The 26,592-nt window shown below is 44.8% G+C and overlaps 1 protein-coding gene across 2 annotated transcripts in view; it reads left to right on the forward strand.

Moving 5' to 3' along the window:
- The window catches only part of FAM20B (FAM20B glycosaminoglycan xylosylkinase), a 357,456-nt gene that overhangs the window by 325,457 nt on the left and 5,407 nt on the right, over positions 1-26,592 (forward strand). For both annotated transcript variants that reach the window (XM_069641175.1, XM_069641174.1), the window contains exons 6-7: positions 17,051-17,242; positions 20,219-20,278. In XM_069641175.1, coding sequence (XP_069497276.1) covers positions 17,051-17,242; positions 20,219-20,278 — 252 coding nt within the window. The remainder of the gene's footprint in view (positions 1-17,050; positions 17,243-20,218; positions 20,279-26,592) is intronic.

Below are 26,592 nucleotides of genomic sequence, written 5' to 3' on the forward strand. Positions count from 1 at the left end.
CCTACACAACCTCTCACAATAAGGTCTTATGGTGGAAAGTACTAGTCATCAAAGCATTTATGGAAGGGGTAAAGAAACTCCACCCTCCAATTTCTAAACCGCCGCCAGGGTGGGACCTCAGTGTGGTACTCACTAAGCTAATGGGAACCCCTTTCGAGCCTATGCACAAGTCTGGTCTCAAACACCTGACTTGTAAAACTGCCTTCTTAGTGGTTATCACTTCCATAAGAAGGGTCAGTGAAATTCAAGCTTTATCAGTGTAGGATCCTTTCTTTGTTGTACACAAAGACAAGCTGATTTTACATACTCACCCGAGGTTCTCACCTAAATTCATCTCCAGATTTCATGTAAACCAGTCAATTGAGCTACCGGCTTTCTTTTTATATTTTTTATTTCTTTTTATTGGTTTAGATAAACCTTTAAAGAAAAATGGCATCACATTTAACGGTTCATATAAAAAGATATCACAATTAGCAAAGAGCAAAAGGAAGCAAAAAAGATCACAAAGTAAAATATTAACAGTTTAAAATAGTAAAGAGAAGTAATGAACACTGAATTGGGCAAAGTACAACACAAGTCGAAAGCCAGTTTCTAGTTCCATTTTTCATGCGATTTGGCTAATTCTTCTTCAATGTTTTTAAGGAGGAATGTCAGGGCGTATGTTAGTTTATTATTTACCTCTGTAAAACATTCCATCCACCATTCTTCCATGGTATGGAAAGGTTTATTTGCCACAATTGTATTGAACAATGTCATTCTTCTCGTGGAGAAAGCTTCACAGGTTAAAATCAAATGTTTGATATTCTCTTCGAAATGGTCACAGAATCTACATTTAGGGTTCAGCTTCTCAAATTTGCTCCATCGCATAATTACTTCTTTTGTCTTAAATTGATTTAGCCTGAATTTCATAAGCAGGGTCCTTTTTTGTTTGTCTGGATATTTTTCAAGATATTTATAGGTTGAGTTGTAGGCTTTCCCTTCTGGAGGAACATTCTTCAAGAGTGAATATTTGGCTCTTTTCGTACAGGTGCTGATCCAATCGGTTTCCCACAATTTTTTCTTTACACCATCTGGATTTTCCTTCAAAGTGATTACATCACTATTTATATCCATTAGAATTTGATGACATTGATTTATCCAGGCCGAAAAACTGTATTTGATTGTTTGTCAACCAAATCATGTAAAATGTTCATTCGCGGTGCACCATTTGGTAAGATTATCTTGCGAAAGATTGACAGTGTTCCATGTAACTTTTGCATTTATTGAGATCAGCCCCAATTCGTATCTTACTACTACTGCCGGTATTCCTGTGCCAACTTTCAAGATTCTGCCCCAAAAGATGTTTTCAAAATTATTCGACAAACTCGCGGGGCAACCCAAGGCAGTTTCGGCGCCATAAGTTATCGCAGGCACCGCTTTTTGTTTGTAAAACTTTAAAGTTGGAACCAGTGAAAACTTGCCATATTTTATATCTAAGACCATGGCTTGGGTACTTAGTTGACAACATTTGGATTTCGTTTTCTCGACCCAAGTATGATCATTTATATTGGAATTTAACCACATGCCCAGGTATTTTACCTGTTGTAGTGATTCGCCGTCAAGGCGCCAATTAAATTTCTTGGATGTACCTTTATTCAAATTTTGCAGTGTTAAGATGACAGACTTACTTGGATTTATCTGTAGACCATTAGCTTGGACATATTGTTCTAGCACGTGCAGTTTGCGTTGTAGTCCAATGGGTGTAAGGTCCATTAGTACTAAGTCATCTGCATATAGGATCCCATTTAAGGCAGAGTCCATTATTTCGGGTCAAATCCCTTTGCTTTCTCAAGTGCTTCACCGATATCAGAGATGAAGGCATTGAATATTATAGCCGCTAGAGGACACCCTTGACTCCACAGTGGGTAAGAATGGGTTCCGATAAGGTGCCACCAATATAAATTTTAATGTCGGTATGCAAATCCCTGATGGATTGTAACAAGCTATTTGGACAATTCCAGCTTTTTAATTTTGTCCAAAGAATTTCTCTGTCTATGCTATCAAAAGCATGAGACAGGTCAACAAATGCAAGGTACACTTTCGATTTGTTTCCTAATCATGTCCATTTTCATTAAATTGATGAGGATTAGGTTTAGGCAGCAGCCAACACCCTTCACAAATCCACTTTGTCTGGCAAGTTGTGTTGCATAAATCTTACCCATTACATCTAACAAAGCAATAGGCCTATAGTCTATTGGGTTTGATCGATTGCCCTTTTTAAATATTGGGACAACAATGGCTTTTTTCCATGACTTAGGGGGGGGGTACCTTCCATGGAGATTTTATCAAACAGAAACTTACAAAACTCAGCCCAGGCTTCCGGATCAGATTTTAACATGGCATTTGTTATGACATCCGGACCAGGTGCACGAGAGTTAGAAAGTTTTTTAATGTCTGACAAAATTTCAACTTGAATATCCCAAAAAGAGAGTGCAGGTAGCGAAGGGTTTTTGAAAACAGGGTCGAAAAATGCTCAGTCAATTTTTTTTCTGTGACCATGTTCTTGTCTGCAGAATTTTTCTCTTTCAAGGGCTTTATTATTTGTTCAGCATCATGTTGTTCAGTTAGAGCACGATGTGCTATCCACCAATTCTTGTAGTTTTGTTTGATCTTTTTCCTCATCTTCAACTCATCCATTTGGCTGTCATTTTTTAATTGTCGCAGGGCCCTGCGCATTTCTCTTTTTCTTGCAGCAATTTCAGGATTATAAATGTGAGTATTTTTGAGGCTGAATACTATTTGGATTCCTCGAGATTTTATATTGTTTTAACAAGGGGGTATAATCTACACCCAACAAGTCAATTTGTTTCTCATATGTGTTTTTCAATATATTCACTTGCTGTGAGTTAAGTTTTAATCTATTACCACTACAATTAGGAGTTATATTCCAATTCCATGTTGTTGATGGCGAAAGTTGTGGCATTTCGAAATGTGCTATGATAATATTATGATCACTGACTTGTGTGTTAAGGACTTCAAAATTTAGAATCCGTAATGATAAATTTTCAGATACAAAAATGTAATCCAAAATTGAGTTTTGTTCATTTCTTTGCCAGGTTGATTTGGCAGGTATCTCTCCCTCGACATTACCATTCAACGTGGAGATTCTGCGTAGGGTTAATTCTCCGGACCATTTTTGTATCAAGTTCTGTTTCCTTGAAAGGTCATTCTTGCTTTTTTTTATAAAATACAGATAAAAATCTCCACATATAATCAGACCGGCACTGGTATCTTTGATCATCAATTCATCAGTTATATCCATAATTTGTTCAACAAAGGACGATGTTCCAGCTTTACTATGATGCCAATAAAAATTTATGACAAAAAGTATCAGATGTTTATTGTCTTCATTAAAGTTCCTTTTGATGGTGACAACTTGAATATAAGATGATATGTTGTCATATTCCATCAGTCTACAACCAAAAGCTTTTTTTACAAGAGTGAGAATGTCTGCACTTGGACGTCCTTTAATCCCTTTAATAGCAGGGTTGAATGCTATTTCATAATCCTCTGCAATAGGACAAATATCTAACCAAGTTTCTTGCAAACATATCATGTCTAGCTCATTGACCCACTTTTCTTTGAAGTTATACAAATGAGTAAAGCCTCTTGTATTCCACGAGCCAATGGCTAGACCAACATTTTTTGGTTTCAATAAACATTAACTTCGGTTGTTATTCGCTAAGGTTGCTGCTAACCAGTTCCACTCGTTATAAGGTACTTGGATCTGTTCACTTCCTTTTTTTTTAGGAATTTGATGAGTATTTTTTACTGTAATTCGAATTAGCTCGGATTGTTTTGCTTGCTGATTATCAGATTGTTCATTTCGGAGCAGATTAAATTGTTTATGGTCTGCTTTCCAACTTTCATCTACCGTTGTTTGCGAATTTGACTGAGTTTCATTTGGAAGTTCATTTCGCTGACATTCAGTCAAAGGGACCACATTATTAGATTCTTTAGTGGAGATGGTTCTATCTACTTCGACAATGTCAAAGCCACAAGATGATAGGGCTGCAGCACCTTGTAATAGAGTTTCACCCACTAGTCTGGAGTTTACATATAAAAACACTCTATCCAAAGCAATATCATCCTTGAATTCCACAGCCTGAATATCACTGGACTCGATAGTACGTAACACAAGAACATGATGGAACAGACTTAAAACATTTTTCCTGTTCACCGGCTTTCTTCCAAGAACCCAAAAGCTCAGCTGAGGTAAAACTCCACACACTAGATGTGAGGAGAGCGACACAACCAGACCGCTAAGGAAAACAGATCAATTGTTTGTCTCCATAGCGCCAGGCAGCGAAGGTGACTGCGTTTCTAAGAATGCCATCTCTAGGTGGATAGTCAGATGTATCCAACTGTGCTATTCCCTATCAGATGAAACACTGCCTTTTACGCCCAGGGCTCACTCCACAAGAGGTACAGGAGCCACTCTGGCCTTCATTGCAAATGTCCCCTTAGACAGTATTTGCAAAGCAGCTACATGGAGCTCTGTACATACCTTCACTCAGCACTGCTGCATTGACACTCATTCCAAGACAGATACAAAAGTGGGACAAGCGGTTCTAAGACATTTATTCGCTCATGAACCTTCTCACATCCCACCTCCTTCTTCCACTGCTCCCTAATCTATGCACAGCATGTGATCTAAGCAGATTCCACAAGCCTCAAAAGGGATACATTAGTAACCGTAATCATATTTCTGATGCTTGTGTCTGCTTAGATTCACATGCGCCCTCCCTTCCTCCCCTCTGAGGGAAGGCACATAAACTTGTGAGCTTGCCTATCGTATCTGCTTGGATACTTCTGTACTCATGCTACTCCTCATGCTACCTTATGTCAGAAAAATACAATCTGAGGGACCTACGCACGTGAGGGATCATGGCTACAGGTGACGTCACACTAGGGATAGTATTACTGGCACGCCCTATTCGACGTCCCTTTTCGAGTTTCGAAAATAACAACTGTAATACTCTGCAGCTTCCACTAGATGTCGACCTATGCACGGCATGTGAATCTAAGCAGATACAAGCATCAGCAATACGATTACGGTGAGTAATGTATTATATATATATATGTTCTTATTTATTTTTTGGAAGTTGTTTTAGGTTGAAGCCAAGAAGCTTGAAGTGAATGGTGAATGTGTAATAAAAGTTTGTTTAAACTATATGTTAGAATAAAAAAGGAAAATGTGAAGATGGTGTAAGTTAGGAGCCTGTCATCTCTGAGGATTGTATGGCTTAATCATTCAAGCCACTGAAACCCTTATAGCCACAGTACTGGAACTCTCACACAGCTGTCTGGCACCTCATTCTTGACCTGCAGTGGTCCTGTTATTAGAGCACTGATACCCATACAATGCTCTGCAGGTGTACCCCGTTTTTGATCTGCTGGAGTCCTTGCTGCTCTAGAGTATGGATGCTCAAACCGCTCTGCAAATGTGTGCCCAATCTGGCATGTGCCACTGCTTGCTATTCGACCACTGAAACTAGCACATCTCTCCATTTGTACACCTTAGTCCTGCAGCATGCGTTCTATTCCGAAGGCAGGATCCCCTACATAGCTGTATGCATTGCCAAAACCACCTATGTCCTGATCTGCAGAACCACTTGCTATTACAAATACAGATCTCTCTAACATCCTTGTCAGCCTTCCTTAAAGGGTAGAACTTCCTCCTACTCCAGCACGTAGCCCACCAAAAGATCTCCTTTTAATAAGTTTTTCTGAATTTCTCTGGTGACTGCTTAGGAAGACTAGGTGTCAGTGTATGTGCTTGGTTTTCACCAAGTTAGTTCGGACTGTCAGTGATAATGTGACTCTTAGGAGGGCAGAAGGTGGTAATGTACAGTGAACACAGACAACAGCACTCAAAGGATTGTCTAATCAGTTGAATTTCTTAAAATACGTGCATAATTCTTGAGCCACAACATTCAATCTAAAAACAGCTATGTACTACAAATCAGGTATGTTTGAATCAGTGGAAGTGTCTCTAGAAGGCAACACTACTCTTTACAGCATAAACACAATTTCAATGATATGTAATCTTTTGGCTAATTCTGTTCAAGTTTTAAAGTGTGAGATGGCTTTTCCATAGGACAGAATGGAAAAGGCTCATATTAAACTCCTCTTTGTAGGAAAGTGGTAGGGGACCTCTAGCACTGCCTTTGGGGAGCAGCAGAAATGATAATCTGCGGCCGGTGACGATGGAGGTTCTCCAGAAAGGAATCCTTTTCTGAGGTTCAACCTTATAGTGGCAGAAGAAGTTTGTGGAAGAACACAAGTCATGGTATCAGTACCTGGTAAGATGATTGCAAGCAATGCCCCGGAGTACAAAGATGGCAACCAGTGACAGATTTATGAGAGGAAGTCACCAAGATGTTGATCAAGCTGCTGGATTACGTTGAAGGGACCAATAGGACTATGGTACTCTGTGGTACAGGAGCTGCTGCTAGTGTCAGGTTTCTAATGGTTACAGTTGAGGTTACGTTGCAGGACTGCAGGCATCTTATCTGGAGTCGGATGGCTGGGTCGGAGGAGGGAAACTAAGGCAAAGGATTTGCAAGATATGACATGGTGGGGCCAGCCACAGCCCAGAAAGAAAAGCACAATGCTTACCTTTCAGCATTGGTCAGCTCAGACACTTTTCTCTTTTGAAGACTTTTGCACTGCAGCCAGGAGAAATGACAGCCCCTCGAAAGAAGGTGGTGCTGGAAGTCCTGTCTGACTAGCTGATATTACGGATGCACAGAAAACCACTCTTGAGTCTCAGGAACAGTTCAAGGATTTAAGTTTTCTTTGTGGGCCCTAGGGCTGACCCTCTCGCTCTCATTGCCCTTGGAGTTTCCTCCCTAACCAAGGCATCCGTATCCCCAGTTAGTGCTACCAAGTGTTACCCCTACTGTGTAATGGATTTTTTAGGCCATGGATGCTTCCCTAAAACAATGAATCTAAACTTCCACAGGGACATTCCTACTCCATCCAAATGTTAGTGTTCTGTATGTAATTTTACAGTCCCTATATTGATTCCACTCCTCTAACCTTTTCTCTCCTCCTCTCCTATCTCTCCGGTCTTTCACACAATCTAGTCCTTGTCTCCGCCCTTTCATGTTACCTCTCCTACCAATCTAGTACCCTACTCCTCCTATTTACCACTGGTCCCCTTCTTCAAACCACTGCTCCCTCTTCCACACTCCTCCTCCCACAACTACTCTCCTTCTCTCTCCTCCACACTACTCCCCTCCTCCACTCTACTTCCCTCCTCGCACCACTAATCTCGTCCTCCTACTGCTACTCCACCCTTCAAACTACACACACATCCTTCTTTCACTCAGTACCAGCCACTGCACATTCATTTCCTACACTACTTCTACTCACTCGCCATACAACCATACACACTCAAACTGCAGAACCCCATTCACTCCCAAGCCAGTACCTCACCATCTCCTCTTCCTACTGGTCTCTTGGTACACCTTCACTTCCACTGCTGACCACAACTGAATAAACCACACTTCCTGTTTCTATTTTAATTCCCCTCCCTCTACTAGGATTGTATGTCTCTCCCTAGCCAATCAGGCCAAAAGGCCAAAAGTTCAAAGAAGGGGGTCTGTGCCCAGCCCTCTTCATCGGCACAGGTTCGTAGTGTACTGCATCTGGTGGCCTATGAGGGTCAATGTTTATGCTTGTGTTGCCGGGCCCTGTGCCTAGGGCTCACACAGTAAGTCTGAGGGGTAAGGGTTTGCCTTGTGTTCTGGTCCCAAGAGCTCTAGGGGCCCGTGTGGGTGTTCCGCAAGCTCCCTCTGGTGGGGGGAGGGGGAGCTCAGGGCGGTCTACATCATGGAGTGGGTTGGAGTGGTCTTTCTCTCTGCCAGTTGGTTTTGGTGGTGCATTCTCTGCGTACCAGCCTTTGGTTGCTTTTTCCGTCTGCTGCTCTTTCCTGGCTTTTGACTTATCTTCCACCTGGCTGCATGCAGGTCCTGTGAAGAATAAAAGGAGACTGACAGGTATTGGTCCAAAGCATGGCACAAGCAATATTTGGTCTTCACAGAAGCATTTTGGGCACCAGTGGGAGAAACAGGAATTGGTGCTTTCTCTGCTTTTACCATCCCATTCAAGGTTACGATGGACCTTGTACTTCCCCGTAGACCTTCCCCACCTCCCTAGTTAGCTGAGAGGCGCTCCTCCCCTTCTTGACGAGGCCAGAAGAGTAGTAGTTGAGTGTCTGCTTCTGTGTGGAGAGGTTTTCCTGGTTCAGGAACTACAGGGAATTGCACAAGAGGCTGCAATGAAGGATGCAATGACTGCACTTGCTGTCTCAAGGAATGGAATTGCCTGATTCTGATTTAATCTGGTCATTGAGAGAGAGCTTTATCTGAGGGTAATCAGGAGTTCTCTGCAACATTATGGTCTCTCGTTTCTCTGCAACTTGAGGATCAGGATGGTAGTAAACTGAGGCAATGGTACATGACCCCCAACAACCCCAACCCTGTAATCACTGTGCACGATTCATGGATGGCCTGGCAAACTCCACTTTTTAGGCATACACACAAAGATTCAGATTAGTGGGAGACTGTTAACTAGTCACATCTGGATTCCATTAATTCAAAGCTCCTTAGTGGGCTCTGTGTAGAGCCCATAAAAGTGAATGACAAATATAGTCATTGTTGCGGGGAAAATGAATCAAGACGACCAACAAAGCCAGTAGTATAGGTTTCAGGGTTTTTTAAAATAAATAGGGGCTAAGTGCTACCGTAGGTTTGGCTACCGAAGTGTGCAATCAAGTAAAATATATCGATGCCACCGACTTGCACCAAAAACACTGCCTAGAAGAGGAAATGTCATCCAAGGATAATGAAAGGGGCAACAATGGTCACCTCTACGCTTGAAGCTGCATGGGCTATAAGGCACATGCAATTGAGTCATTTTGAAAAAGCCTCACTTAAGCAAAAATGTGTTCTGTGCATCAGCAAAATCAGCATAAGTATTAGGGGGCTGTGAAGAATCCTACAGATTCTTCACTGAAACCCTGCCTAAAGTTTCCTCCCAGGTGGCCAGGGAAACGCTGACACTTCCTGATCCTGACTTTGGGGGTGATGTACTGCAGAAGGATCACCTGGGAGGATTCAGGCCCAGGGTGGTGAGGAGATCCCGTGGAATGAGACAAAGTATTTGTCCTGTGACCAGGAAAACTTCTCTAGGTTTCCAAAACAGTTATTGCTTATTGTCGTTGTGCTGTCCCTGACCCACATATAGAATCTGGGGTTCTGGACACAAGTATTATAACATCTAAGAAAGCCTTACCAATAGAAAGACCTTTTAAAGTCATTCGGGATCTATACCTTCCTTACTCTCAACGGTATAGTGTAAAGGAATGTGGAAATGTTGCCTTTAAATAGATGGTCTTCCCCTGTACCAACACATTCTAAAGGTTTACTTTTTAGTAACCTTAAGGGAAGTAAACCTACCCTTGAAGTTAAACAAAAACCTAAGAGAATTAACTTTGTTGTTGGGGACTACATGTCCCATAATCCCATGAGTACTGAGACAAGAAAGAGGGCTGAAGAGGCATGTTGTTAGCATAGTCATGCAATTAAGCCTTACAGCCCACACCTGAAGGAACCTGGGAGGCATAAAAGCCCCCCGTCAGGGGCACGCAATGGAGAGAAGGAGAGTAAGAAGCTGGAACTGTGACTGGAATGCATGCAGCAGTGACAGTAGAAGATGAAAGAAGAAGGGATGGAGCTGGCAAACCAAGCAGAAGTGGGATAACCAGAGAGGCACCGGAACATGGATGCAGCAGATTTCATCTGCTTGTTCCGAGAGGGTCCTATTACCCCAAATTCAGAATTGCAGCGGCTGCGCAGCGCAAGACGTGCAGAAAGGATGTCTTAACAATAACATTCAGGTGTGAATGGAAAGGTTTTCTTTTACTCGCGTAGAAGTTTAATTTTATGGGAACACTATTATTAAGCCCTTAAAGTCCTTAAACTCAAGAAGGAGTGGTTGAGTGTACCTAATTTTGTTTCCTAAGCGGAGAGTGAACATTATAGGTTGCGTGTGTGTCATTAAGCAAAAAGACTGTCATGAAATACCTTTGTTAACACAACACCTAAGGGTTTGAAACTACATGAAGTGGTTGCATGTGCCTGGTTTCCTTTTCAATGAAGCTCCCGCATTATTTATCATGGTTGCCTAGCAACTGCTGTGTGACGAGTTCAAACCTCACACAGTGAGCTGGAGACGGAAGCCGGCCCACCCCGACAAAGGGCCACAACGAGTAAGGCCCCTTCCTGTCTGCACCTCAGCTCATTTCCCCAGGACAGGAGCCCTGCCTCACTCAGCAGCACCGCGCTGCCCACGGAGTTCGTGTGCTGCAGGGGAAGTTGGACTTTAGCCCAGCAGCTCAGCATATGCGCTCCCGACAACAGAGCTTATCATCTTCGATCTGTCTTCTGTGGCATTACCCATCGTGGCTCTCTGATCACCTGCATTTGATTTCCAGCAAGGTATGAAGCGCCCCTCGGCCTCTTACCACCACAAGGAGCCGGAGCTCCGTTCCCAGATCTCTAAGATGGCCGCCTCCCTGCTCCCACATTATTTATCATGGTTGCCTAGCAACTGCTGTGTGACGAGGTCAAACCTCACACGTTGAGCCGGAGGCGGAAGCCGGCCCACACCAACAAAAGGCACACAACGAGTAAGGCCCCTTCCTGTCTGCACCTGTCCACACCGGCAGTACGGCGTGTGACACTTCTTCACTGCCTCCTTCTCGCAAACTGTGTCAAACGGAAGTATTCCAGTCATCTACCACCCTGCACTTCATTTCCTGAACATTCCCCAAACCACCGGTAAGAGTCTGCCTGCATCCTGTTCACTCATGCTGACAGCGCCCACACCCTGTCCCTGAGACACTGAGCACCACGTTGTACAAACACTAACTGCGTCACTATGTGTGCCTGCAAGTATGATTCCTGATTACTTGCCGTAATTCAAATATGCTATGAAGTAGTTGCACTGTTGTCTCCGACTCGTTGCACTAGTGTGCCTTATACTCTCTCATTGCTTGTTTACTTTGTATTCCAACTTCTGTCTAATCATACTAAATACGCTACTTCTTCTGCGCTGCTAGCCTTACTGCTCTGACAACTTGCCATGTATATTCCGTTATACCCTGTACCGCTGCCCTCTGCATAATGTACTGCACCTTCCCCTTGTAGTTCTAGATCTGTGCACCGGCATGGCTGCAACTTACAAAGTTACCTACTGTATGAATTGCTCTTAGCACTTCTGTGTCCTACTCCTCTACTCCTGTGATTGTGACTGTGTTTGCGCACTAGCTCTACTAACACGCGCATACAGGCGATTGTGTCAATGATTTTAGAATGTCTGCCTCCTACTATGTTAGCACTGTGCATAAATAATGATAGTGACCTTGTCCCTGATCTTAGGACTTAGTATCACTGCCACGCTTTTATCACCCTGCTCAGAACTAGCCAACCTACAGTACATCCGCATTTCGGTATGCTGCTGCACTTCTTTGCTGCCTGCCACCTCCTTGCACACTGGGCCTTGGCAACCCCCCTGGCCTGCACTTACAATTCACTGTGCAACATCACATAAGAGACCCACCTTTATTATCTTACTACCATGTCACCGGCCGTGAAACCTGTCACCAAACCACTGGCTCACCATACTACCACACCCATTTTGCCTTTTACACCTACACACTGTATCACCGAAAATGTTAACCCTCCCCACACTACTAATCCTTACCTCAACTCTCCGTCCCTATGGCTTCAGCACTTTGCAACAAAATCCACACCCAATCAACCTTGCTCGCTCCACTTGAGAAACCACAGATTAGGATCTAGATTCCTCCACACACCACAACCTTCTCATATTACCTACCGGCGAATAAACACTATCCCGCCTCAGACTGCCCAGGTACAGTCTGACAACCTCAAGACACCTTTTAAAAATGAGGTAAAGGGTGCTCGCATCAATACCAGATCCCTCCCGGCCCACGCCCTTGACAATGCAGATCTCATTACCACACAAAACCTTGACTTTATCACCATCACGGAAACATGGCTACATGCAGCCTCAGGTCCTCTATTGGCATTAGCCATCCCTGACGGATACTCCATTATTAGAAGTGATCGCAACTCCAACCTTTCTAAAGGAGGCGGTGTTGCATTTATCCACAAAGATGACATCAATATGAGATTGATTCCTAACACACAACTTAGTTTTGCTGAGTCCCTTTCAGTCAAACTCTCTCTATCCCATAATAACACAGCCGCTTTGCACCTCATCTATAGACCCCCAGGCCCTCTCTCTACATTTTCGAATGACATCATGACCATCCTTGCCAACAACACTAAACCTAACTCCCAAGTTTTACTACTTGGTGACCTCAATCTCGGACTACTGGATCCTAATGACCTCCATGCCGGAGAGATTGCTAGCAATATCTCAAACTTAGGATCCTCTCGTCACATTCTCGAACCAACCCATTCCAAGGGGAGGACGCTCGACTGGATTGCTGACCTAAATTGCAACACGCATATTGGCTGCAACGACCCTTGTGCTTGGTCAAACCACCACATCATTATCTTTAACATACCCGCCAATGATCCACGCACCAAACCTAATATTGCGCCTTCTCTCCCCACAAGAAACAAAAAGGACATTACCAGGGACAAACTGCTCCCTCTCATCTTGCCCATACTCCATAATCGTGCCTTCGCACATGATGACCCGATGGTCTTAGTGGACACCTTTAACCAAACTGTGGTTAAAGCTATTAACACTATAGCACCTCTCAAATCTAGGAAACCTAAACAGCACGCCAACCTCAATTCTTGGTTCACTCCACATCTCAGAACACTACGTAAAGAAAAACGGAATGCTGACGAACTCTGGAAAAGTCATCCATGTGAGGCTAATAAAGACAACCTCATTATAGTGTCACTTAACTACAAGGAAGCATTTGTACAAGCAAAAAAAGAGACGTACAACCAACGTATCTCACAAGCAGAATCTAATACGAAGAAGCTATTTAAAATTCTTAAAGAATTAGAATACCCCTCCTCCATCCCCCATACATGTAATAAGGACAGCACATAGTGCGACAACATTCAAAAAGCCCTCCTTACTAAAATATCCACCTTACAGTCTAAAATCAATGCTAAGCAAAACTGCCTACAAACCATTTCCCAAACTAAACTCTCGACTAATAAACTCAAAACCCCCATTTTCACTCATACACCATTTAGCTTTGCTCCTCTTACCATCCCTGAGGTAGAAAGCATCATTAGTAAACTGAAACCGTCCAATTGTCAGGGCGACTCCTGTCCTGCCCCCATCATTAAGAAATCTGCGCATGAACTTGCCCCTTTCATCACCACCTTTATCAATTCCTCATTTCACTCGGGCATTGTCCCTGACAACCTCAAGGATGCCTGGGTCATCCCATTGCTAAAAAAACCTACTTTGGACACTAGTATTCCCACCAATTATAGGCCCATCACCACAGTCCTATTCTTATTGAAAATCTTGGATAGGGCAGTTTATATACAGATTCAGAAGTATCTAGAAACCAACAATCTTCTCGGCACAAGACAATCTGGTTTTCGACCTAAGCACGAGACGGAAACAGCCCTATTAGATCTTAAAACTCAAATTGAGGACCTAAAAGACAATGGTAAAATGGCCTTATTACTCGATTTATCGGCAGCCTTCGATTTGGTCAACCATCAAATCCTCTGTCGTCACTTGAAATCAGTGGCCCACTTTCTTGAGAAAGCCACCAAATGGATCAGTTCCTTCTTGGACAACAGACAGATGAGGGTATTCTCACCTACTGCATCGGCATAGCCTACACCGGTGCCTTGCGGGGTGTCTCAAGGCTCTTGCGTCTCACCAACGCTCGATAACGTATTCACTAAACCTCTGTTCGATGTACTTGTCACCTATACTAACTACACCGACGACACCCAGATACTCATTCCCATCACAAGTGATTACATAGTGGACTCAAAAGCCCTGAATGATATCTATCAAGTCATCCAAGCCTGGATGGCCCAGCGTGAGCTCTGTCTCAACAATGAAAAGACAGAGCTCCTCAACCTGGGCTCCCAACACCGATTGAACAGACTTGACCCTTCATTCAAAACTTTCAACATTGACTGCAACTCCATTAAAGTCTCCACTGACACCAAAAGATTAGGAATCAACCTTGACTCCACCTTATCACTTAACAGACAAACTAATGCTGTTGTCTCTGCCTCCGCTTACACATGTAAGCTTATTACAGCATGCTGACCCTTCCTAATCACACAGGACTGCATTAATCTGGCTAGGACATTGGTTATGTCCAAACTTGACCACTGTAATGCCTTATATCTAGGGACAAACCAACATAACCTAAATAAAATCCAGGTTACCCAAGATAACTCCATCAGAGCTGCCCTCAACATCGCTAGATCCTCGCACATCTCCGAAACAAGGAGAAGTCTACACTGGCTCTCAGTAACACAAAGAATATCTCTGAAATCTCTTACCCTCACACACAAATGTCTGAACAATCAGGCCCCCGTCTATCTAGCCTCCCGCTTCTCTCATTACTCGCCTACCCGGCTACGCAGATCTGCCCAAGCACACTGCCTGACCATCCCTAGATAGAAACTGCAGAAAGCAGGGGGTGCAAGCTTCCCAGTCCTCACCTCCAAACTATGGAATTTGATTCCATTAACCATCAGATCCGAAAACTCTCCATCCCTATTCAAACAAAAAAACAAACTTTGGTTATCCACTACACAAGACTAAACTCCTTTCAGCTCGCTACCTGCCCAGCGTTTGTAATTAAAGTCTATATGCTAACTGTAGATAATGCTGCATGTTATATTATATATTGTTTATAATGCTACTGTATATATAGTGCTCACCTTACATTGTTGGTTTTTTATATTGTATTTCGTGTACACTTTGTTTTGTGTACCTATTGCCTCTCCTTGCTATCATGCTTTCTAACTGTAACTATTACTGTGTTGTACCAATGTTCGGCGCCAAGATATGCGCCCGGATGCCCTTGGGCTTGGTGCGCTATACAAATAAAATAAAAACAAATACAAAGTGCAGAAGGAACTTTACTTCTCTATTGAAGCAAACAATCATTGTTACTTAGAGAAGCCAAGTGTTTAACTTAATAATTGAAGTTGGAGAGAGAGAGCTAGCATTGCCTAAGCTAAGAGTATTCCCCTATTGAGAATAAATCAGCCTTTTCTCAAAGCCAGAAACTGTACTAATGAATATTGTGAGCCTACATAAGATCAAACTTGCCTAAGATACAAGCGTGCAAGCATTGCCGAGAGCCAAGAGAGTGGCACCAAGGCTTCTGGGTAATTGTGGGTCTGGCATTGGCAAAAGAGGTGGCAAAGTTGGGGAAGGGAAACCTTGCTACTCAAATACAAGTCTGAAGTGGTTGTGGTTGTAGAATGACAAGAAACATAAAGAAGCTGCCTTTTTGAGAAGAGATATTCAGCGGACGAGTGCCATGTCTACTTTGTGGTATTGCAGTGCCTTAAAGTGAATCTTGTCCAAGCCTATCATTACAATAATAAAGTACGGAAGCCAAAGCTGTCTTTACAGTACACAGTACTGAAGCCAAAACTGTCTTTGCAATGCAAAGTACTGAAGTTGTGATGGTATCTTTTTGGTTGTCAGTGGATGCAAGACTTCAGTAGTTCAATTGAAGGAGAGTGCTATGGGTTCAACGAGTGTCCTCATGGTAAACTGTGATATAAGTTAAGAAGTAGAAGCAGCAGAACTAAGAAGTTATCCTAACAAATATACCTACTGTGATTTCTAACCTGAAGAGATGAATAAGCATCGTTAACCAAGACTTTTGTTCCATAAGCCTTCTGGAAGTTGTATTAACTTTTGAACTGTGTCAAGTTTGGAAGTGGTAAAAAGACATCATGGCAGAGAAAACCATTGATGCTAGTCTGAAGAAGTGGACGATCTTTATTTCAGCAGAAGAGTAACTGTTGTTGATGTTGGAACTGTGGTTAACAAATCTTTACCCTGATATTGACTTTTCAAAAGCTGATATTGGCTTTTCAAGAATTGATCTGGGACTTTACTGTGAATTTTCCTTATATTTTCGTTGCTGGAAGTTGAAGAATATACCTTGAATCCTGGGGAAGGGAGTTCACCCAGTTAGTAGAGAGGTTCTCAATATATTGTGAATGTCATTATTGAAGTTAACTGATTTTCCATATGTTTTCTTTTGCATTTGATGTTCGGAGTGAGTACCAGCATTCATATGTTAGATTGTGTTCCCTTAGTTTTGTTAGGTAGGAAAACCCACCGTAGAGTAGGGCAAGTGAGGCATTTTGATAATATTTTAGTTATAATAAAATAGCATATTTTAAACAAATATCAAAAGGTTGTCTACCTTGTATTGCTGACCCTTCACAGAGCAGGGGAGATTTCTGCCCTAACATCTACCAATGTAAAATAATCCTGACCTTCACTACCCCTTATATTCAAGCCCTGAAGTTCCAAATGCAGCTTTATTAACGTACATCAATTCTGAGTTGTAGGACTGTTTTTAAATTTTGAATCTCAACACACATCCCTTCCAAAGCACTGGAATTTGTTCCTGCTGCACAGCCATTGATTTTATTATTAGGACACTGCAACTCTGCACAAACCCACTGCACGTTCACTTTTTGAATAGTTTGATCCAAAATCCAGTTTTGTTAATGTACTACCATCCTGACCGGAAGACCTTCTGACACTAGTAATGAGTCCCACAATCTTCCCTGCCAGTGCACCCCTTCCCTGAATTTTCATCTGCTGCTTAAGCTTGAAGCACCAGATGTAAACCTGCCATGTACCGGAGTCATTTATGTATTTGTTTGTGCTCTCTAGTTTCCGTTGGCCATTGATCCTCTGGTGTGGCTGTCTAACAAAGGGCTTTTTTTAAACATCTTTTCTTTAGGTGGGAGTATGATGAGAGCTATTGTGATGCAGTAAAGAAGATGTCGCCATACGACTCTGGCCCCCGCCTCCTTGATGTCATTGACACAGCAGTCTTCGACTATCTGATTGGCAATGCGGACCGCCATCACTATGAGAGCTTCCAAGACGATGAAGGGACCAGCATGCTCATACTGCTGGACAATGCCAAAAGGTTCAGTATGAAAATGATACTCTCCTCTCTACACATCAGTCACTGGTGCAGAGACCTGTATGCACCAGAGCCTGACATAATTGTATTTAGCATACTGACAGATGTTGGGGTAGTGCAAGTTGGGAATCCTCTTACTTGTCCTGCTGTCAAATGTTACTATAGGTAAAACCGGGAGCTCTGTACACCTCCACTTGACAGATACTAGTGGGAGTACCTCTTGCTTCTCACACCTCATTATAGCAGGTTTTGTATCACCCACTGTTGAGGAGACACCAACTAACCCTATGGGAAGGCTAAAACACTTTATAAGAAAGGGAAGACAAACCTCTCTTAAATGGGAGTAGTGTGGTCAGAACAACAAAGCTTAACTTTCAGATAGTGTTGTAGGTAGACGCAGAGGTATCCAGTCAAATAAGTACTTTAGGAGATAAAATCTGCAGTATTAAACAAATATCAAGTATATTTATAAAAACAGTAATGCCTATACAAGGACTCTCCTAACTCCATTGTCTGTATTTGGGGTGTTTGCCAAGGGCCAACACCCCAAAAGAAATAACGGGGTCTTGGGGAGTACCAGGATATTATCCAACCCTACAAGATCTAGTAGCCTGCACAACTACTTGCAGTGAACTAAAGAAACACTCCAACCCTATTATGTGTGGAAGGCCCTAGACCTGTTGGCAAGCACATAGCTAACATATAGCAGGGTGTGGGATTAAAAGGGAAACACAATTTTATCCTGAGGACAAATAGATTTACAATCCCATCTGCCTAAAAAGCAATTCATTTATACATTTAGACCTCCTAGGGCTTATCATAGCATTAATTCCCAGTTGCCCAAAACAATGCATTACACCCACAAAGAGGATGAAACCATAGTGAACCTTAGGAAAAAGCTATAGAACCCTCGGAGGGGGGCATTACGGGTCTGGTAATGCCCCCAGGGTGATAGTTACAAGTCCTGGGGGCGTTTCCAGACGGGTAATGCCCCCCTCTGAGGGTTCTATTGCAATTAGTACCCCGGCACGCCATACCGGGGTACTAAAAGCATTTTTTTCTCGAGATGAGAAACGGCATTGAAATTGTTTCTCGACTCAAGAAAAAAAAACGCCAGGGATCAGAAATGAATGGGAAAATAAATAAACAAACAAAATAGTCGCCATGGAAAGGGAGAAGGGACAGTCCTGTTCCCGGCGCCAGCGAGGAACAACGCAGCAGAAGGTAAGTTGGGAGGCGGAGGTGGGCCCTTAAATATGTGAAAAAGTAGTCCGACATCCAGTGGTCACTGCAGAGTATTGCATTTTGTTTTTCGTAGTCGAAAAGGGGACGTCGACAAGGCGTGTCTGTAACACTATCCCTGTAGTGACGTGCATTGTACCCACAATCCCTCACGCGTCGAGGTGCCTCAGATTGTTTTTTCCCGCCCAGATATTGGCCGCCTTTACGTGGAGCTCCTCGAGAGAAATTGCAAAGACATTTACTCGACCCTTTGGTCGTTATTTAAGAACATATACATTAGAACACTCCTTCGACATCGTAGCTGAGAAGCTGTTTCACCGCCGAATAAGAACTTCGACGGCGGTGATTCAACGGATGAGATCCTTCAGCGCTGACGAACACGTGGCCTGGCCTTGCCAGCCTAAGACAGTATGGAGAGTGGGGTCGTAGGACATTTCTTGTTCTTTCTGAGAATGCCTTCGTCTTTACACTCCCTTTCCTTCGGGATCGTTATCACGTTTAACTGTATCCTCAGCTATGGAGAGGACTCCCTTTAGATTTTGCCCGCACTGCAAGGGCAAATTCACTTGGAAAGACGAGCATAAACGGTGTAACCGTTGCTTGCCCCTAAAATAGTCGCCATGGAAAGGGAGAAGGGACAGTCCTGTTCCCGGCGCCAGCGAGGAACAACGCAGCAGAAGGTAAGTTGGGAGGCGGAGGTGGGCCCTTAAATATGTGAAAAAGTAGGGTGGGGGTGGGAGGAAGGGGGCACGGGGTGCACACGTATCTGATTTCCGGCGAGGGAAGATGGCAGCCTCCCGCCCCTAGGAGGTTTGGAGCGGGGTCTTTCCCTGTGTGGTAAGGACCCCGTTCCAAGCCTCCTCATTGGCTGGGAGTAAGTAAGTACAAAAATAATGAGCTCACTGAACACCTTGGGGACTCAGGAAAAATGGCCAGGTGCAGGTAAGTACCCCAAAGTCACTTTAAGGAGAGTTCCAGTGTTAGTTAAAATGTTCTTAGGAGATAAAGGGAAAGGCTGAAGGCCCATCCACAGTATGGGAGGTAAGTACAGTTCTTCTCCACAGGTTCAGATGCTGCGATGATCAACCCCATGGGAGACCGCAGGAGAACCCAAGGAAGGGTTCCGAAGGTCAGAAGAGGCACCCCAGAAGAAGTTGCATAACAGGAGCCGCCGCTGCCCCCATATGGGGAATAAAGCTTAGGACTTGCCTCCCAGGAATCACTACTACAAAACGGGGGAACACCGAGTGGTGAGTATCGTGAATAATCACACTTCCTTGGACTCCAAAGTAGATACATCAGTGGATTCAGCAGAAACGATTCCAGCGATCTGAAACAATGTGGCCCAATTTTTAGGATCCGGTTCCCAGGGCTTAGTACCCTGAGCCAACGATAAAGTATTGTAGAATGGTTGCCTAAATTCAGTGACGGGACGCAAGAGAGGCGCTAAATGAGTTTGATGTTTGCTTGAAGTTAGATTGACTTTATAATCCTATAATGTTCTATTTGAACATTATACTTTCTTTGTGAGAGAGCAGTTTAAAGGGAAGCCGTTGGGGTTGATCTAATGGCTTTGAGAGTGCCAGCCTTATACTCCTCATGCCATAACCATTAGTTGTAAATGTACTTTTTCCTGGGGTGTACATAACTATTTAGATAAGGTGTAATACGTCTGGACATGCGGGTTGTATGTTTCAAACTGCTGGTAGACTAATCACTATTGCCTTTTCTTTTCAGCTTTGGAAATCCTGCACTTGATGAAAGGAGTATCCTGGCTCCCCTGTATCAGTGCTGCGTGTAAGTAGCTAGCACCAAAGATAAATGTACACATTATATTAAAAGTCGTAATGTCCTTAAGGTTAGAGACGTCCCTTTATGACCAGAGAAGGAAGGCCTGGGGCCGCAACACCTTCAACTCTCTCTTCCTAAATACCTTCCTTCTCAAGCTCTTCGCTCATCTGCCTCCAACTACCTTAGGGTCAGTCACTTCTCCAAGCAACGAGTTGGTGGCAGATCACTCTCTTCGGCAGGGGCCTCTCTCTGGAACAGCCTTCCTGCCTCCCTGAAACTCGAGGAGAACCATCTCCGGTTCCGGAAACACCTCAAAACCTTCCTCTTTGCCTCTGCTTTCTCTCCTCCCCTCCCTTGCTAAACTCCTGACTGAAATTGCACTGGTTATCTGGCCACCCTTTCTGATCTCTGGCCCAGGCCCCGTCAATTACCCACCTGCACTGCCTCACTGGCAACCCCTGCACTTGGGGACCGTTTCTCTGTATCCCTTCAGTCCCCCTGCCAGCACTTACGTCTGCACTTCCTTTGCACTTACCACTAGCTGGCTGTTTTATGTGTCTTATTTATTCCACTTCCAATGTACTGCACTTTCCCCTCTCCCTGCGCACTTTCCTTTCCCCCCCTTCCCATGCACTTGCGCGATCTGAATGACACCTGGCCTAGTAGGATTGTTGTCTGTCCTCCCTTTGTTCTCCCCCTTGCCTCGTCGAGCCTTGAAACACTTGTGTATAGGCGCATTATAAATGCCATATATCATATCATATCATGGTTGCATGGGCACAAAGTCCAAACCCTACCTCTCCCTTGCTTATCCTTGAGCGATGGTGTTCTGGTCAGGTATCCTCCCTGTTAAAGACTTTCCTCTTGTTTTTATTGTGCTTTGGAACACTTAGAAACTACTTGTTATTTCAAGCCGACACTTGGTCAATTCTCCTAAAGAGACCCCTAGCCTCCTGAAAAGACTTTCATTGCGACCTGTGACTCCAGGGACACTAGGCCCTTTATTATGTAGCTAGGGAAGGACATTTTAAGAATAGTGCCTTATTTATGATGTTTTGTATGGCGTTTGCTAACTCTTTATTTTCCTATTAGTTCCCATAATGTTGATTAATTGGCTGGATCTATCACTTTATTCACTTACTTTACTACACTTACATTTAGAATCAGTTTTGAGAATAGTATTTCAAAAGTGAAGTGCTAGTGCTCTTTAGAAAGCAGAGTACATAAAGGTGAATGTGTATATATCACTAGTGAATGTTTTCGTGTTTTACTTACCTGTGGAAGCAACTTGATGCAGGCTGTGCAGCACAAATCTCAAATAAATTAATGTCGCTCTCCCTGCCAACTTATTGTCTACAGGGTTTTTTGAGCTATGTAGACAGCGTCTTTCTGAGGATTTGACTCCCCACGGACATGTTTACTGTTGCTCCGAAGAGATAAATTGACTGCTTTAATTCTGCTTTTACATGTTGCATGCTCCCTTTAAAAAGAAAAAGAAATCGGCATTTGAATTAAAGAAATCTACAGTGTGGATAATCACAATGAGTTTGTGTCTAGCTCTAAGATTGTGGGGGAGATTTTACCACACCCCTGGTATGGGGTGTGTGAATCCATCTAACCTAAGGGTAAAACAGGGTAACCACACAAGGTAGTCCGAACTTTTTATCTTGATAAATGTAGTAGAGCAGTCTTGGCTTTGCTCTGGGACGGTAGAGGGGGTGGATGTCTACAGTTAGTCCCAATAGCTAACATAGGAAATTACACTACACAGGTATACTTAAAAACATACACTCTTTATACCAAAGTACATATTCTAACTGATTAACAACCTAATATGTAATTCAACACAGTAAAAACCAGCAAGCACCTTTAGGGCCTTAATGTACACGCCTTCCGCTCCTGAAGCTAAATTGATGGCCTGCACACGGTGGCAAACTCTATACATTGTAATGCTGGATAGGTAAGTATATTCATTTCTGATGTTTGTTAATCTGCTTAGAATCACATGCTGTGCATAGTCCGACATCCAGTGGTCACTGCAGAGTATTGCATTTTGTTTTTCGTAGTCGAAAAGGGGACGTCGACAAGGCGTGTCTGTAACACTATCCCTGTAGTGACGTGCATTGTACCCACAATCCCTCACGCTTCGAGGTGCCTCAGATTGTTTTTTCCCGCCCAGATATTGGCCGCCTTTACGTGGAGCTCCTCGAGAGAAATTGCAAAGACATTTACTCGACCCTTTGGTCGTTATTTAAGAACATATACATTAGAACACTCCTTCGACATCGTAGCTGAGAAGCTGTTTCACCGCCGAATAAGAACTTCGACGGCGGTGATTCGACGGATGAGATCCTTCAGCGCTGCCGAACACGTGGCCTGGCCTTGCCAGCCTAAGACAGTATGGAGAGTGGGGTCGTAGGACATTTCTTGTTCTTTCTGAGAATGCCTTCGTCTTTACACTCCCTTTCCTTCGGGATCGTTATCACGTTTAACTGTATCCTCAGCTATGGAGAGGACTCCCTTTAGATTTTGCCCGCACTGCAATGGCAAATTCACTTGGAAAGACGAGCATAAACGGTGTAACCGTTGCTTGCCCCTCGACCACAAAGAGGACGGCTGTGCGGCCTGTAAGCTTCTTAAACCTAAGACTTTAAAGTACCGCAGGGTCAAAAGGTGGGAAGCCTATGCTATGTCTAGGTCTGATTCCTCACCCGCCGCCGAGTGTGACTGTCCCCGGCCCCGACAAGCTCAGCTCACGCCCTGCTTATGGGGATGAACACCCCCGGCGACACGGACGAACACAGAAAACACAAACACAAGCACACAACCCACGGCACATCTTCATCGAAGACAGCCCTAGCGCCAATGGAGACACCGGGCCTACCAGCGACATCAACTGACCATAAGGGTCGCAAGCCCTCCCCGCCACCGCAGCCGCGACTAGCGACTGGCCGACCTGCAGACAAGTGTGCTACCACCAAAACATCAGGCGACGTGCCTTGTAAGAGCGCTATCGTCGCCGAAAAAGATTCGGCACCGCCCAGCACGACGCCAGACGAACCCTCGACGGAGGAACTAATCGTCGAGAGCTTGGCGCGTATAGTTTCCAAGGACGACCTCCCACTAGTCAAATCATTCCCTTCCTCACCTCAGTTAAGAGACAAATTACTCCATCGCTGTCCACACCTGCACTGGTAAGAGGGGTCAATCCCAGAATTGAAAAATTGTTTACTCCCTCTCAGTCAGACCATTATACATTAGGGGTCACTCAATTCCGGACTCCTTGGTGGTAACTACCACAAGGAAAAGAGCGGGGGTTCCGCTGTCAACCAGCGAAGCTCCCCCAGTCAAAGAAGGAAAGAAGCTCTATGTCCTGGGTAAAAGAATTACAGCCTCGGCAGCTTTTTCAACTAGAATTGCCAAAAATAATACACTACTGGCAAGTTATGCTGATGCCCAATGGGGAAAATTACAGCAAGACCTCGAAGTTCCTGAGCCCTTAAGAACTCGCTTATTGGCCACAGTAACAGAAGGAACTCTGGTTAACCAGTGCATCATTAAAAACACTCTTGATGCTGCAGAAACGGCTGGCCGTTCTTTAGTGCAGGGAATTCTTCTGAAGCGGCATGTCTGGCTCTGCAATTCCGGTTTCAAGCCGGAAACCCAGGCGTCACTCATTAACAAACCAATAGAGGAGTATAACCTCTTTGGGAAGGCAGTGGACGACCCACTGGAGACTGCGAAGAAAGAATTCGACACCCTCAAGGCCTTAGACCAAATCTCAAGGCCTCCCAATAAGCAAGGATTTGGCAACAAATGCTTTTTTCGAGGACAACGTCAACAACAGCAGTACACTACAGGCAACTGGTCCTCTACTCAGGAACCAGTGGAAGTACACGCAAAGAGGATAGTGCCGTGGCAAGGGCAGAGGTCGGGGGCCCCACTCCCAGAGGTTCCCCGGCTACCAATACCAAATGATCCGAAGATCTGGGTCCCCTCCCATGCATCACCGGTCAGGGGCCGGTTAACATGTTTCCTACCAGCATGGGAGGGAATAACATCAGACCGATGGGTATTGTCAACTATATAGCCCACGTGTACTGTATAGAATTCAGTCGGTCCCCCAAGTACAGACCCCCAAGGGGACGACGGCTGTCATCGGAACACCTCGCCATTCTTCTTCAAGAAGTGGAACTACTGCTACTAAAAGGAGCAATAGAGGTCGTGCCTCTATCACAGGTAACGGAAGGTATTTATTCAGTGTACTTCCTAGTACCCAAAAAGGACTTAACCATGCGCCCTGTACTAGATCTGCGCCCAGCGAACAAATTTGTCAAACCTCAAAAATTTTGCATGGTGACCCTACAGGAAGTAATCCCCCTACTTTCGCAGGGAGATTACATGACAACACTGGACATGAAAGATGCATACTATCATATTTTAATGTTGCCAGCGTACAGAAAATAACTCAGGTTCATGATAGAGGGCAAACGCTACCAGTTCAGAGTGCTACCCTTCGGCATAGCGTCAGCGCCAAGGGTTTTCACAAAAGTACTGGCAGTGGCAGCGGCCCACCTGCAGAGGTTGTCTCCATCCCAGTATACACTTACCTCGACGATTGCCTCATAACAGGGGATTCTTATGAAACATGCTTCTCAAATACCCAAAGGACTGTAGACCTTTTGTTCCAACTGGGCTTCTCCATCAACGAGAAGAAGTCCAGCCTAGACCCCAGCCAGATCAAACAATTCCTAGGGGCTCTAATTCGAACAAAGGACGGCCTCGTCTTCCCCTCCAACGAGAGGGTCCAAAATATGCTGTTTCAGATCCCTCTATATGTGGCCGGTTGAGAGGTGATGGTGTGCAAGCAATGCGTTTGCTAGGAATGATGGCGTCATGTATATATTTGGTACCTCACGCGCGACTGCGCATGCGCCCAATGCAAGAGTGGCTCAACAGCCAGTGGTGTCAGGCCAGCGGACAATGGGACGATCTAGTGGTGGTCTCTCAAGCCTTGATTCTCTCGCTACGGTGGTGGTCGAAGGAAAACCTTGTAATAGGGAAACCATTCGCCACCCCCGCAGTGGAGGCCACTCTAACCACAGATGCATCCCTCACAGGATGGGGGGCTCACCTATCCCATCAGACTGCATACAGAGTTTGGACTCCGAGCGTAGCGTCCAAACACATGGGGCCCTCATTACGACCCTGGCGCTAAGGGGTTAACGGCGCCGTTAAAGGCTGCAGCGCCGTTAACCCCTTAGCGCCTAATTACGAGGTCCCTTTGCGGCTCCCAACCTTAACGGCTGGTCTGGACCAGCCGTTAAAGTAGGGACCCGCAAAGGGACCTTGAAGGTAATTACAGTACCACAATTTGTGGTACCCTAATTACAGCCTTCCCCATTCCCATTGAGCCCTACGGGGCAAAAATGGGAATGGGGAAGGGCCAATGGTGCATGGGGGAATTACCGCCCCGCCAACTTTGGAATGGGGTGGTAATTCCCCATTGCACCATGGCGGACTTGTTACAATACCGGCAGCAACCATGGTGCTAATAGCGCCATTGGTTACCGCCGGTGTTGTAATGAGGGCCATAAACTTGCTGGAACTGCTAGCAGTCTTCAAAGCACTGAAGGTTTTCCAGGCACACCTGCAAGGGAAGACGGTGATGGTCCTCACAGACAGCACCACAGCCATGTACTATCTGAACAAGCAATGAAGACTCGCTCAGCAGGGAGCTGCGCGCGTGTCACGAGTGGGAGCTGCGCCAGGATCAGGTGGATCAACTCTTCCGACGATGGGGCAAACCCCAAATCGACCTGTTCGCAACAGCGACAAACTCGAAGTGCCAGAGGTTCGCCAGCAGGTTTCCCCAGCCGAGAAGCATGGGCGATGCATTCTCGTTCCCCTGGGACGGCCTATACCTGTATGTGTTCCCTCCGTTGCTGCTTCGACTCATCAACCAGCTCAAGAGGTCCCGGTGCAGGATGATCCTCGTCGCACCGGCGTGGCCGAGGCAGATCTGGTTCCCTGACCTTCTGGACTTGTCACCGTCCCCATCCATCAAGCTGTCGGCGGACGCGGATCTTCTCTCCAGAGAAGGAGGCGCCATCTTCCACCACGACCCGGCGTCGCTGAACCTGCAGGCTTGGCTCCTGCAGCGCTAGAGTTTGGAGGGTACGATATACCGGCCGACTGCAGAGAGGTTATTGCAAAGGCCAGGGCGTCCTCGACTCTCAAATGCTACGGTCACAAGTGGAAGAGGTTCTCTATCTGGTGCCGAGCACAGAAGATCAACCCCCTACGGATTACGGCCCCTC

This window comes from Ambystoma mexicanum, chromosome 1q (assembly GCF_040938575.1).
Source record: "Ambystoma mexicanum isolate Mex_15411 chromosome 1q, UKY_AmexF1_1, whole genome shotgun sequence".
Classification (NCBI taxonomy): domain Eukaryota; kingdom Metazoa; phylum Chordata; class Amphibia; order Caudata; family Ambystomatidae; genus Ambystoma; species Ambystoma mexicanum.